General features: G+C 39.9%; 1 protein-coding gene across 1 annotated transcript; it reads left to right on the top strand.

Moving 5' to 3' along the window:
* The first annotated feature begins 7,848 nt into the window (after positions 1 to 7,848).
* Positions 7,849 to 9,314, top strand: SST (somatostatin). The gene is made up of 2 exons (XM_006925829.1): positions 7,849 to 8,111; positions 8,951 to 9,314. The coding sequence occupies exons 1-2, from the start codon at positions 7,974 to 7,976 to the stop codon at positions 9,161 to 9,163; spliced, it is 351 nt and encodes a 116-aa protein (XP_006925891.1). The 5' UTR covers positions 7,849 to 7,973; the 3' UTR covers positions 9,164 to 9,314.
* The last annotated feature ends 4,519 nt before the right edge of the window (positions 9,315 to 13,833 follow it).

Below are 13,833 nucleotides of genomic sequence, written 5' to 3'. Positions count from 1 at the left end.
GGACGAGAAGAAAAGGAGAATTGGGGGTGAATGAGAAAAGAGGATACAAGCCAGAGAATAAAAGAAAAAATGAGAGAGAAGATGAAAAAGATAAGAGCAAGGAGGGGAGAAGAAAAAAAGAAGAAAATAGAGAAAGAAAAAGAAGAGAAAGGGAAAAGAGAGGAGGAAGATGAAAAAGATAAGAGCAAGGAGGGGAGAAGAAGAAAGGAAGAAAATAGAGAAAGAAAAAGGAGAGAAAGGGAAAAGAGAGAAGGGAAGAGCAGAGGAGATGAAAGAGAAGCAATGGTGGGCTCCTCGGGGGGCTGGGGGGGGTGGAACCCATGCTAGTTGCTGACTAGAACTAAGCTCTTAAAAGACCTAGGCCTATGCATCAGAAACTTCAGCTGGGACCCAGGTACCTATGCTTTAAAAATGTTTCCCAGGCAATCCTGGTGGGGAGCCAGGGTTAAGACCCACAAGTGTGGATTAATACTCACAAGTTTGAACGTGGCAAAAGTGAAGCTGTTGTAGGAATACACTCACTCCGTGGGGCATATCTGTGATTATATAACCCCTATCATGCAGTTTCAAAGTGGAGGTCTCAGGACCACCCCGAAGAGGAACTTCGCCATCTGTCCTGCATTGTTCCAGGGGACAGGACCATTGGTGTCTGGCCTCATTTCTCAGACCCATCTGGTCAAGACAGCTCCTCCCCTGCCAACTGAACTGGGAAGGTTCATGGAAGACCTCACATTTAACAAATCAGGTCAGTCTCTTGGTCAAAATACTCCAATGGTTTCCTTAACACAGCTTTCAAGGCTCTATGTGATCTGGCCCCTGCCTGCCTTGCTGGCTTCATCTCCTAATCCTCTCTGATTCACTCAGTCTGTCCTGGTTCTCTTGCCTTGTTCCTGATGTTTGAATGTACCAAGCATGCTTCCACCTCAGGGCCTTTGCACAGATTGTCCTTCCACTCGACAGGGAATTACATTTATTGTTTGTAGGAGGAAACTAAAAAGAACTGAGTGATGTTCTCTGGAAAGTGCCGTGAGGCAAAGCACAGCTCAATTTCATTTCATCGAAATGAAAGTGCCATGAGGCAAAGCACAGCTCAATTTCATTTCATCGAAGAGCCCTGAGCAGAAGTCATAGAGCAACAAGCAGGATGCTTATGAAGAGATAAATGAACCCACAAAGATAAAGAGAAACAAGAGGCAAATTAGGGACAAAGTTTCCTGACCTATGTCTGATGAGAGAAGAAATGTTGGAGTGGCAGAGAGAGCTCTGACATTAGCCCAGATACACACTAACTATGTAACCTGGGGCCTCTATTCCCTAGTCCACTTGGTATTAACACAATTAATCAAATGTGAGACACTACACAGAGGTGAATTAGTATTATTATTCACTTCTATTGTGTACCATAGACATATGCTTACTGCAGTAGTTACTGGATGTGTCCTTGCTAGGCCTTCCAAAAGATGTAAACATTCTTACATTTTCATTGACTATGTTAACTTATTCATATGACAACTTCAGTTAGTTTTCAGCATACAGAAACAATGGCATTGAGCAGTGTTTAGTGTTTTGTTTGTTTGTTTGTTTGTTTCCTTTCTGAAGCTCGGAGATGACTAAGGGATAAATAGATATGTGTTCCTGAGGGTATCAGCTACCTAGGGTTAGTGGTCAAGTGATACAGTCCATAGTTTCCTGAAGCTCGTGATGCTTGTCCTACTTATAGAATCCATAGAGACCTCACATGTAAGAAGAGAAAAGTTTGTGTCCAACCCAACCATTATTTTTCAGTAACAACTCTGTACTTCATATGGTCCCTGAGGAGGCTACAAACATGGCTAAGACAAGGTTTCTGCTCAGTGAACCTCTCATGATTGAGATATACAGACTTCCAAAGCACAGAAATATAAAGTAATCTGGGAGAGTCTCTACTAGGGGCACAAAAGACATACTTTTGAGCACAGGAGAGGGCCACATTGATTCTAAAAAGGAGGCTCTAGAAACATCTTAGAATAAGCTGTATGATGTTAACAATCAGAAGTGGGATAAAGGTATTCCAGGTAAATATTAAAATGAATGCAGGAGACTGTAGGGTGTGTATAAGGAAGAGCAGGTAGATGGGAGACTTGGGGCGGGGATGGCTGAGATATGAGAATGACACAGAGTGAGACTGACCAGGAGAATTAAGTTCTGAGGAAACATGATTCTAGGCTAATGTGTTTGCATTTCAACTTGTTGGCACTGGGAAGTCACTGAAAAACTCCTAAACACTGCTCAGTGTCATTATCCCTATATGCTGAGAACAAACTGGAAAGTGACAGAAAAGAGACCAGATAGGAGACTACTGGAAGAGATCAGACCTGAGATATTGTCACTCACCTCTTCTCATGGGAAAAAGTTAACTTTAGAGGCTTCATTTATTAACCCCTTCACTCTTCATTATCTAACGCAGCCATGTTGGCTTTCACTGTTGGGCCAGGCTTTGTGCAAGTCAGTGAAAGCCAATTTGGCAGGAAAGTCTGGCTCCTCTACCACTATTGTCTCCAGTTGTGTGAGCTGGAATCTTTCCAGCTGAAATCCAGCCCAACAGAAGCCCTGAGAAAATTTCAAGTTTTCATTCTTGTGCTCCATGGTGCTAGAGTTGCTATAGAAGGAAATTTTCCTGTGGTATTCTTATTCCTTTGCCCATCGGCAAGATGTCCACATGCTCACCATAGCCTGCCCCTGTCCTCAACAACACTCACCAAGTATGCCCTCTACCTGGTGGATCACTTACTCCAAATTGATCTCCTGCTCCCAACTTTACTTAACTCAATCCTTAAGTAAATATTTGACTTCTTTTAGCCAGGGATAAATCTAGAAGACAATTCAACAAGTGAATTCATACTCAGTGTTAGTAGCTACCAAGTTTTAATGAACTATGTCTCCAAGGCAAAGTATATAAAAGAGAAAAGATTATTTTCTAATAGATGAATTTCAGCACCCATTTGCTGGTAGAAGAGACCTTGCTGGACCTTTAAACCACACTTTACATGTCCCAAGTGTGAAGAAGGCCTGCCTGCCCAGTCGGGTCAAAATATCAGCAGGACATGCCAGCTCCCAAAGGCTGGCTCACTGAATATCACCCTTGGCTTAGGGCTGGCTGCCTCTGTCTGAGCAGCAACAACAAAAACAGGCCTTTCTCTTTTTATCATCTTTTATAGGTTACCAAGCACTTCCACTTAAACTGTTTGATATAATTCTTAAGTCATATTTTAGCAAAAGCAAGAATTATCGAGCCCATTTTAAGCAGGAAAAAAACTGAACACTGAAGTCTAGGGCCTCAGACATCCAGTTCAGAGCTCTTTCCACTATTTCACGTTTCTTCTCCCTACTGCCTGTAATCTTTACTTTCTTCTGACTGGGAAATGAAAAGGTTTTCCATTTGTAAAATGTCCAGGAAAAGGGGTTTTTCAGAAATCTACTTCTTGCACTCTCACGAATTTGTGGATCTTGAAGGCATTTTAGTGAATGTTACCAATAGTTCTCATTTCCTTAACTCAATCAAACAAACCATCAGAATGTCCTGTCAACTCTATTTCGAAATAAACTTCAAACCTAACAAGTCCCCACCTTCTTCATGACTACCACTCCAGCCCAAAATATCATCTTCTCTTGCCTAAACTAGTCTGGGGAATAAGGTACCCAATAGTAACCACAAACCACCTCTCCTTCCTTGGAGATAGACAGGCCCTGGGGTTTGGACAGGCATGAGAAGCCTTGGGTTGGGCAGGCATGAGATGCCTTTATGCTAAGTCAACCAGCTGGTCTATGGCTATTTAAGGGAGAATGTGACCCTTTCATCCTGGCTCCATTTTTTTCTTAAATGGTTCTTAAACTCCTAAGTTATTTCCCTTTTTCTACTCCTGCCCTCCTACAGCTAATTCTCTGCTTAGAAGAAAGTATTACTTTTAAAAAATCAAATCAGTTCAATCCCTTGATTAAAATCCTGCAATGGTTTCTTTATCATGCCTTTCAAGGCTCTATGTGATTAGGCCCCTTGCTGTCTCTCTGGCCTCATCTTATAACCCTCTCAGATTCACCCAATCTGTTCTGCTTCCCTTGCCATGTTGCTGATGCATGAATGTACCAAGCATACCTCCACCTCAGGGTCTTTGCACAGATTATCCTTCTACTTGACAAGGAAAGATCTCTATTCAGATATTTGCGTGGAGAGCTCCCTAACCTCATTCAGGTCTCTCCTCAAATTTTTTGTCTTTAGAAAGGTCTTCCCCTAACCATCATGCTTTATACCTTGCTTTAATCTTTATCAATTTGAACATATATTAATTAATTGATGTATTTATTATCTTTCTCACTGGGACTTTTTATGTCTAGTTCACTGTTATATCATTGACTTCTCAAGTAGTGCAGATTCTCACTATTTGCAGAAAGAATTTTAGTGAACCAATATGACAGATGGAGAAACTGAGGTTCAGAGTGAGGGAGTCAGCAGCAGAAGCAATACTGAGAGCAAATTTTCTTTCTAACAGGCCTGTGAAATGTCCACTGCATCGGTCTCCTCCTTCACATTACATTAAAGCCAGGTTCTTTTCAAATATAAAGTCCTCGCTTTGAGAAAAACAGCATTTTAACATTGCAATACATTCTAGTTTTCCCTTTTATTTCCTCATACTTAAACTCTTTGATTATCAGGGCTAGAAGAAACCATAAATGTTACATATCGAGACTTTGATTTTTTAGATGAGAAAATCAAGGCCCAGAAGGGAAATCCCACTTTCAGAGCTGGATTGTGGCAGAACCAGAACTAGAACCTGGGTCTTTCTACTCCCAATACAGATACTTTCTACTTCTCAGCATCCTTTAATATGGAACATCTATGTCTGCTCACAGATTTTACTGTTTTTCATTCAAACGAGTTCCTACTCCTCATATAGGCAGGTAGTCACCCCCGAATGTACATTTCACAGGTTGGTGGGAAATCCTATTCTGGCCAGAAATGCTGCACATGAAAGAGGATTGGATGCCTTCTGGAGACACGTGTATCCTGGCTCCAGGCTGCTCAGCCAGGTGTCTCTGGCATCTGAGTCAGGGGAGGGTGAAAGGTTCTAAAGTGGAGGAACATCCTCCCTCTGATCTTGCCACTTCCTGCCTGTGTACCCTTGTGCAAGGCACATCTGCTCTCAAGACTTCAATTTTCTCCTCTGTGAGATGGCGCTAGCATGAGCTGATGAGCAGACAACAAAGCTCTCTGCGAACCACAGGGGCTGTGTAAGAATGTGGGGAGGTGGTTCCTCCCGACTAAGGTCTGGGAATAGGGTCCCTAGTTTCGTTAAGACTTAGGAGAGAGGCCCTGCAGAGGGATCACATTTGGGAAATTTGAAGTGCCTTTGTGCTGAATCAACGTTTTTGCAAAATTTGGCCACGGAAAATTTAAGGAAGAATTTATTTCGCCTTTTTCTTGGCTCTTCTGTCTTAAGTGGTTCTTAGACTCCTAATAATGCAAAGGTTATAAAACAAAACGAAAACAAAACCCAGAAGTTATCTCATTCACAGCCTCAGTCTTCAGCAGAGGTGAGAGGAAAGCAACTCAGACTTCACTATTCCTAAATAAGTACTTAAATAGCTAAAGATTGTGAATATTTGTGTGTATGTGTGTGTGTGTGTGTGTGTGTGAAGTTGCTGAGAAGGAGAGAGATGAGAGGGAGAGACTAGGGGCAGAGACTGAGATAGATATTGACTAAGAAGAGTGGGAAGGGAAGGAGAAATGCAGAGAAGGCAGGAAAGGAGCCAGATGAAACCAAATTGAAGTCAGAAAGTAATTGGGGAGACAGAAGAACAACAAAGAAGAATGAGGACAAGAAATGGAGAGAGAAGACAAAAGAACGATTGAATAAGGCTGAGGGAAAAGAAGAAAGAGGAGAGAAGAGAGTGTATGGAGGAGGAGGAGAAGGATGTGGAAGGGGAGAAGCAGAAGCTCAGGGAGAAGGCTGAAGAGATCTCAGAGCACGGAGAAAGATGGCGGAGCTGCTACTTGCTCTTTGGCTGGCTGCTGCTTTAGGAAAACTCTCCTCTACTTAGTGAGACTGCCTAGGGCCATGTCCTGGGTGGAAGAGATGTGAGATCATTTGGGGGTGCCTTGGGAGAGTTGGGCTGATATAACTAGATTCTGAGTCTCTAGTCAAGAGTCAAGGAGGTTCCAGAGTATATAGCATGAGAAAATATTTAAAAAGTATATACAAAAGAAAAAGTATATAGAGAGAAAATAGCATGTATTTTCTAGACTTGCGTTCCTCAACCCCAGATTCATTGCTCTTCCAGACTATCCAACCTACATGAGTGACTTTTTAATGCCCCACTTGTGCTTAGCCTTGCTTGGACTTGCCAAGCCCAGGAAGCTCTAGCACTCCTTCCTGTGCATTCTCTCCTTGCCTTGGCTTACGGACACAAAAGGAGATGATGACAACTAGCTAAGCCATTCAGGAGACCCCCCAATTCCTCTTGTTTCTCAACATTATGGTTTTGGTCTAAGTATTGAGATTACAGACACGGTACATGACTGATGACAGGATTGGCCAATTGCTTTGCAAACACACATACGTTTTTAGCTTTTTATGAGCTTGAAGAGCCTGTAGAGATCATCTGGTCTATGCCAGGATATTAGCTGGCTCTTCTTTGTTAAGGAGTTATTTTGAAGAAAAAAGAAAAAGAAAAGAAAACTTTCAGAACTCTGATCTTGACAGTAAACACCTAACTAGACCAAAACCAGAATTCTAAAACAACATTTCTTAAACTTCCTTTTTATGTGTGTGGGGAGCAGGGGAGTGCTGGCTCTAAAAGTCTGTTGATTCTTTCCCCACACTCAGACACACAGTGATGGTCACAGATGTACAGGGAGCTCCTAGACTTTTACATGTCCATACTGGGGGCCCCTGACTGAAAACTGCTTCTACTGGCCAGGAATCTATTAGAAAACCCAGAATTAAGTAAAAAGAACCCTGGCCTTGGAATGTGGAGCTCTGGTCCTTGTTTCAGTTGGGCAGTGTGTGATCCAGATCATTTTACGGCCCATTTCTAGGCTAAGTGACTCAAACACGGAGGTTTATTGTCTGGTTTCTGAGATTGCTTTTCAGCTCCAAGTTTCTAGGCACAAAAATGAAGTCAATCTCACTTTTTTTTTTCTTATGCTTAAGAAGACAGATAAACTAGAAGAATTTTCTCAGATGCTTAGAAAGAAGGATGGAGGGCAAACCTAAGGTACTTTCTCTTCTATTGTAGGGAATTTTGGGAAAGTAAAGTTTTTTTTAGAGACCATTACATCTCAACCTGCAAGACTTTTTACAGAGATAAAGGAGAGAGAAATGATTCAGTCCTGACATCCACGTTCCATTCTCAAATCTGTTCTTAGAGTAATGATTCTGAATCTTCACTTGTCACACACATATACTTTTGCATTTGTTTGGCGCTCCTAACATGTTGGAGTCTAATGATAGAGTTGTCTGGATACATTTATGTGTATGCAGCTGTGTGTGGTAGTGAATTCGTCTCTTTGGGCTGAGTGAGCTTCTCTGTGTAATCGAGTGCATATGTGCATGTGTGTGAAATTATGGAATGTGTATGTGCATAGCACTTAGTGAATATCAAAGATTGTGTAAATAATGTGACATGTGTGGAATTGTGTAGGCCTGTGCATGTGCGGATTTTTTTTTTTTTTAATAAACCTCTTTGGATTGTGTAGCCTCCTCTCACTTCTGTGATTGATTTCACGAGGGTAATGGTGCGTAAAAGCGCTAGTGAGATCTGGGGGCGCCTCCTAGTCTGACGTCAGAGAGAGAGTTTAAAAAGGGGAAAGACGACGGTGGAGAGCACAGAAGCCGCTTTAGGAGTCGCGCGGTTCAGAGCCGTCGCTGCTGCCTGCGGATCCGCTCCTAGAGTTTGACTAACCGCGCTCTTGCTCGGCTCCCCGGGGCGCCGCGGAGATGCTGTCCTGCCGCCTCCAATGCGCGCTGGCCGCGCTCTCCATCGTCCTGGCTTTGGGCGGTGTCACTGGTGCGCCCTCGGATCCCCGACTCCGTCAGTTTCTGCAGAAGTCCCTGGCTGCTGCCGCAGGGAAGCAGGTAAAGAGACTCCTTCCTCGTTTCCTTTCTCCTCTCTCGAATTCCTAATTTTCTCCTAGCCTTGCCTCTGTCCCCTTGGGTGCATTTAAGAGGTGCTCCTGAAGAGTTTCGGTCACTCGGATCCCAAAGCTCTCGGGAAAACTTTCAAAGTCCAGAATTTCCTTTTAATCAGAGCAGTGCGTCACAGTTCAGGTGAGTTCTTTGGCATTCGAGAAAATCCCTAAACCTGAATAATTGAACTGGAGGGGGCGATGACATCTATCCCCGGGTGCTGACCATGGGAGAGCGGTGCTGACCCAGGTGCTGAAAGTGAGTACCCCTGAAGTTGGTATCTTCCTAAGCAATATTTCCCTCCCATGCAGCGGGATGGAGGGCTAACGGGCACTCTATGGAACACAATATGTATAAAATTGTGAAAGGTCTCGTTTCCCACAATTGACTTAATAAAAACGGTAAGAACAACTCCAATTTTTAGCTCATGATTTAGAAACTGAGGTAAACTCAGCACATTTTCTTTCTTTCTTTCTTTTTTTTAACTTTGCAAAACTGCTTTAACGATCCGTTACTTCTCTTTATATGTGTGTTTTAAACCCACAGAGACAGAAAACTTACAGAAACATTTGGGTTTTTCAAGCTTCTTTGTGTAATTTGGTGATTATAGCAAATACCCTTATTTTTATATCCTTAATTCGTTTTAGGTGACAAAAGCACGCAGCTGTGAAAATTGTTTTGGGTGTGGCTGAATCTGCTTTCCAAACTAGGCTTTTCTATTTCTTCTTCTCCATGATTATCCTCCTCATTCTGTCCCTCTATGTCTCTCTCCCTTCCACCCGGTACAGGAACTGGCCAAGTATTTCTTGGCAGAGCTGCTGTCTGAACCCAACCAGACAGAGAATGATGCCCTGGAACCTGAAGATTTGTCCCAGGCTGCTGAGCAGGATGAAATGAGGCTGGAGCTGCAGAGATCTGCTAACTCAAACCCAGCCATGGCACCCCGAGAACGCAAAGCTGGCTGCAAGAATTTCTTCTGGAAGACTTTCACATCCTGTTAGCTTTATTAATATTGTTGTCCATGTATGACCTCTGATTCCTTTCCTCCAAATCCCATCTCTCTTCCCTAAACCCCCCAGTGCTCATAAATACCCTTGCATTAGAAATGGAAGACTGTAAATACAAAATAAAATTGTGGTGAAATTATGAAAAGCAAGAATTTGATTCCTTATTGAGTAAATCTTTCTGTTCAATAATACATGATTAACTTCAGTTGTGATTTCAGTTGAGTTATTTGAGATACATACTCCAAATTTCACAGACACATTTAAAATTCCCTGTGGTAATAAAGCTATGTTTTAAATGGTAAATCTTATAGTTTGGCTCATATAAAAATATAATACATTAAAAAAAAAACTCCATGAATGATAACTTTAATTTAGTGAAAATTATGGGAAGGGATTGTTGCAAACATCAATTACAAGTTAAATATATTTAAATTATATGTGGAAATGAGTATTAGTATTTATGGGTAGGCAGGCTGAAATGTCCAGCTATTTACCTGGCTGATATGTAAAATACATAATATATTAAAAAAATAGAAAGAAAACTTCATTTATAAGTTGGAAGAAAGAAGACAGCTTAAATAGCTCAGATAAAGCTCTTAGCCTTTAAAATGTTTCCAGTTCATGAACATTTATCAAGAGAAACACCATTGCTTTTATATCTTCTTTGACAATTCTCTCTATATCTGAACAATGTTAAATGACTGCCTCTGTTTAAAAGTACGCTTCTAAAATTATTTTTCAGGGGTAAATATCACTTTTATTATAAAATTACAGAATAAGAATACTATGGGTTGCGAGAAAAATGTGCGTTGGGTCACCTCTATAAATGCTACACTGTTGAAGGTACCAGAACACAATACGATGATCCCAGAATAACTAAAGAAGAGAGTTTAAGCCTTCTTTTGATTTTATCAAAATGCAAACAATAATAAAAATATTTGGTGAATGCTATCTATTATTAGCAGTATAATAACATACAAAAGGATATTGCTCAAGACAGAGATAAAAAAAGATAGCTAATTTAAGATGCCCCTTTGGGGATATGTGTTTTAACTTTCACCTGTATTTCTGAATAGCTGTTAGAAAAATAAACCACGTATAAATACATAAATTCAATACAACTCCATAGTATGTGCTTACTGATGGCAACATATAAACATCTAAGAGGAAATTCATATTTTATAGAAAATATTTGTGTTAGATAATACACATTTTTAAAATGAACATGGGTTAATGGAAGTTAATTCCTGAACAGCTAATCAAAGGGGGAAATGCAAGCCACTTTACTAATCTCTATGAAAACAGAACATGTTTTGAGGTTTTAGTTCATCTTTTATTTACAATACATTCAGGAGGGAATTAATGAGTGTCCACTTAGAGGACCTGTTTGTGTTAGATGCTTTATGTACAGCTGGTTACCAACCAAATCAGTGGAGTAATAGAATCACATTATTATAATTAAAGCACAGGCAAGAATACAGCTTAATTGTTTTCTGAGCAATGCATAGACTGTGTGAGGGCCAGGAGGTTTTAAGTTTTAGTATCATCTTTAGTATCAGTTCCCAATAGTAGTATGGAAGTAACTGGCAGGAATTATAAGGCAAGTGCCCACATATATATTTATTCTTTATTTAAAGCTTAAATTAAATGGAATATTTGATTAGGTGTAGTTATCTTTCAGTCTCAGTTTTCCCACCTTCATGAATAGAGTGTTGTATTAGCAAGGGGACCCATCTTTCCTCCAGATGTGACTGTCATTCTATGCTTCAACATGCTAGAGGAGTGCTGATTTTTGATCATTTTAATTAATATATGGAGCATAGGGGTTTTTTTTGTAATATATAGAAGGTCATACTTTTTACTTCCCATTTAGTTCATTTGTCTTCCCCCTAAGTTTGATTCACTGAGTCTAGTACTCTAGTCTGTTTATCATCTAGCCATAAAAAATCTTTCAGGTTATATTTTCTTTCTTCTCTGCCTCAACTACGGACTTCACAATTCTGAACAACCTGCTATTTCATTTAATGGGCAAAGTACTGTTCTTTTTCAGGCCTTAGTTTCCCTATCTAAAAATAAGCATGCTAATAGAAACAATCCCTTAGAGTTATAAGGATTCACTGAGACCATGTATTTAACATTCTTAGTACATGGTGAATACTTGGTGTTAGATGTTTTAGCCGGTGTTTATTTTGTTCTCACATGTGCTGTGCATTCCAGCTTCTGTTTGCCTTTGTAATTTCTTGTTGTTCCCACATGTCAAAATCTAACTCAGACTTCAAGACTTATTTTGTGTACTTCTTGCTCCATAAAATTCTTGCTTTATACTCTCACTTGGGATATCTCCCTTCTGTAGGTACCTGATCTGCATCACTTCCATGGTGCTTACTTAATGTTTCCTACCATTTATTATAGTTGTGTGAGTGTATGTGATAGAGTATTTGTGTGAACTTCCAATGAATAAACATTAGAATATGTCTGATTATATGTATGGTCCATTCAGTATCACATACAGTGTCTTGCATACAGTAAGTTCTCAGTGTTCATTGAAGAATGAATGAATGGTTCATGAGTTTGCAGTGACAAGTTAACAAATTTTTATTTACTAGGCATCAAAATTTCTTATTAATGCTTTAGTTGGCACACAAGAATGACATTAGTGGCTATTCTATGTGATGCTGGTGTGACACCAGAAAGAACAGCATATAGTTATGATTTTAATAACAATTGAAATAAGTGATTAGCATACTCACTCATTTAGAAGCTTCAATCAATCCAGTATTCTTTAGCCATCATATACATTTCCTTAATAGAGCTCACTTAACTGTCCATCAACCATGGGGTTCACAGTCATATAGAATCAGATTCACTAACACTTTTCTCACATTTGTTATTTTAAGATCATGCAAATCTTTTCTTGATTTTAATGCAGGACCAATTTTTTGGTCCTGCTGCAAACTGTTCTCAGTATAAAGATATGGCTAACACAAAATAGACCTTCAATTCTGAATATCAGACAGGGAAGAGGCCTCAAAGATTATTTCATCTTCACCATTCATTTTACTGGAGGCTGACATAGGGAGAGGTTAAGTTATCTGCCCAAGATACCTAGTAAGTCAATGCAGAGTCTGGACCCACCTCTTCTACCTCAGAGTTATTTTGATTATTCGACTACACCATCCCTCAAGGAATCCGCCCTTCTAGGTATTTGATGTGTTTCATTAGTCCATTGAATACTTCACCTTTTACTAAACAAATAGTATTCTGAGGGAGAATAAGACAATTGATTCAAAATAGCTTCCTGTAGTTATAGAAAGACATTAGGAAGAACAGTAAAGATAGTGATTAAGAGAAAAAGAAACCCAAAAAGGACAGTCTTTACTAAATTAGATTCCTCCCCCCCCCCCAAAAAAAAGAATGATTCTGTCTTGGAGAAAATAAGGGCTGTCCCAGCAAGCAAATGGACTCTCCCTCTAAAGAGATGGAATAGTGCCTGAGAAGGTGGTCTTCAGAGAAGTCATGGTCCACATCCACAGGACTAGAGGTCAAACACCTCAGTGACCACATCTAGTTCTTCACTATGTGAAGGTGAGTGGCTTAATTCCAGGAGTTCAAGTTTTCATTATCTGTAATATGCCTCAGTGTCAAGATCTTGTGGGAGATTGAGAAACAAAGTTTGTATGACAAAGTCCCTGTTTTCAGGGAATTCAGTCTAGCAGGTAAGAGTCATTTAAAATTACCAAATGCTATAATAGAGGTTTGTACGGAGTGCCAGGAAAGAAGAAAGGTGCAAACAACTCCTTGTCTTTTTTTTCCCTCCTTATTAGTTTTTAAATTATGGTTTGCAAATCTAAGTGATTTTATTCTAGATGAAATAAGTTCTATGAATAAGTATAATGACACAGTGTATACTTTGACAACATAATCTATGTGAGCTTGAAAATGTTAATATTCCTGTTTTATACATGAAGAGGCTGACAATCATAGAGATTAAGTAACTTGCCCAAGATGTTGCCAGCTGGTGAATGATGGAATTGAAACCAGATTATCTGTTTTCCAATCTAGTGCTCTCCCACTATAATCTTAAGGGGAAAAGGTGAGTTCACGGGAAAATGTAACTTGCTGGGCAAATTAAGAGCAAATCAGTTCTAGGTCATCTTAACCTAGCTTTTCTATGCATAATACAAATGGGTATTACTACTCTGTTATTGTCAGAAGAGAAATTAATTTAAGTGCTGGAACTGGGGTTTAATTCTGAGACTTCATTGGGGCACTATTTCCAAGGAAGTATTTGAAATCTTTTTTTTTTTTTCTTTTTGCATTTTTGGTATCTGGTGTATTTCATTACTTCAACAGTCCTGACCATTTCCCAGGGGTTCACCTTTCAGATCCTGGCCTGAGAGCTACCATGTGTGGTTAGGATCTAGGAGAGAATATCACAGCATTTTTTGGCTAACCCATTATTCAGTACTTGAACTTGCTTGACCATATCTTTATCCATGAGTCATCCAGACTCTGTTTAAATTCTTCTAACGATAGAGGACTCATTGCTTCCTGAGATACTTTGGGACTATATAGAACAAATCTAATTATTCCTTCAAAGAAAGTGCTCCAAATACTTGCAAAAAGTTCCTACGCTTTTTGTTCTTTCACTGAACCTATGTACT

The sequence above is a fragment of the Pteropus alecto genome, unplaced genomic scaffold (assembly GCF_000325575.1).
Source record: "Pteropus alecto unplaced genomic scaffold, ASM32557v1 scaffold88, whole genome shotgun sequence".
NCBI classification, from domain to species: domain Eukaryota; kingdom Metazoa; phylum Chordata; class Mammalia; order Chiroptera; family Pteropodidae; genus Pteropus; species Pteropus alecto.
This window is presented reverse-complemented; position numbering and strand designations above follow the sequence as displayed.

Excerpts from the sequence above, each read along its gene's own strand:
- SST (XM_006925829.1), top strand. The coding sequence starts at position 7,974 with ATGCTGTCCTGCCGCCTCCAATGCGCGCTGGCCGCGCTCTCCATCGTC. Across the intron at positions 8,112-8,950 it reads CTGCTGCCGCAGGGAAGCAG|GAACTGGCCAAGTATTTCTT; the intron begins GTAAAGAGACTC and ends CACCCGGTACAG.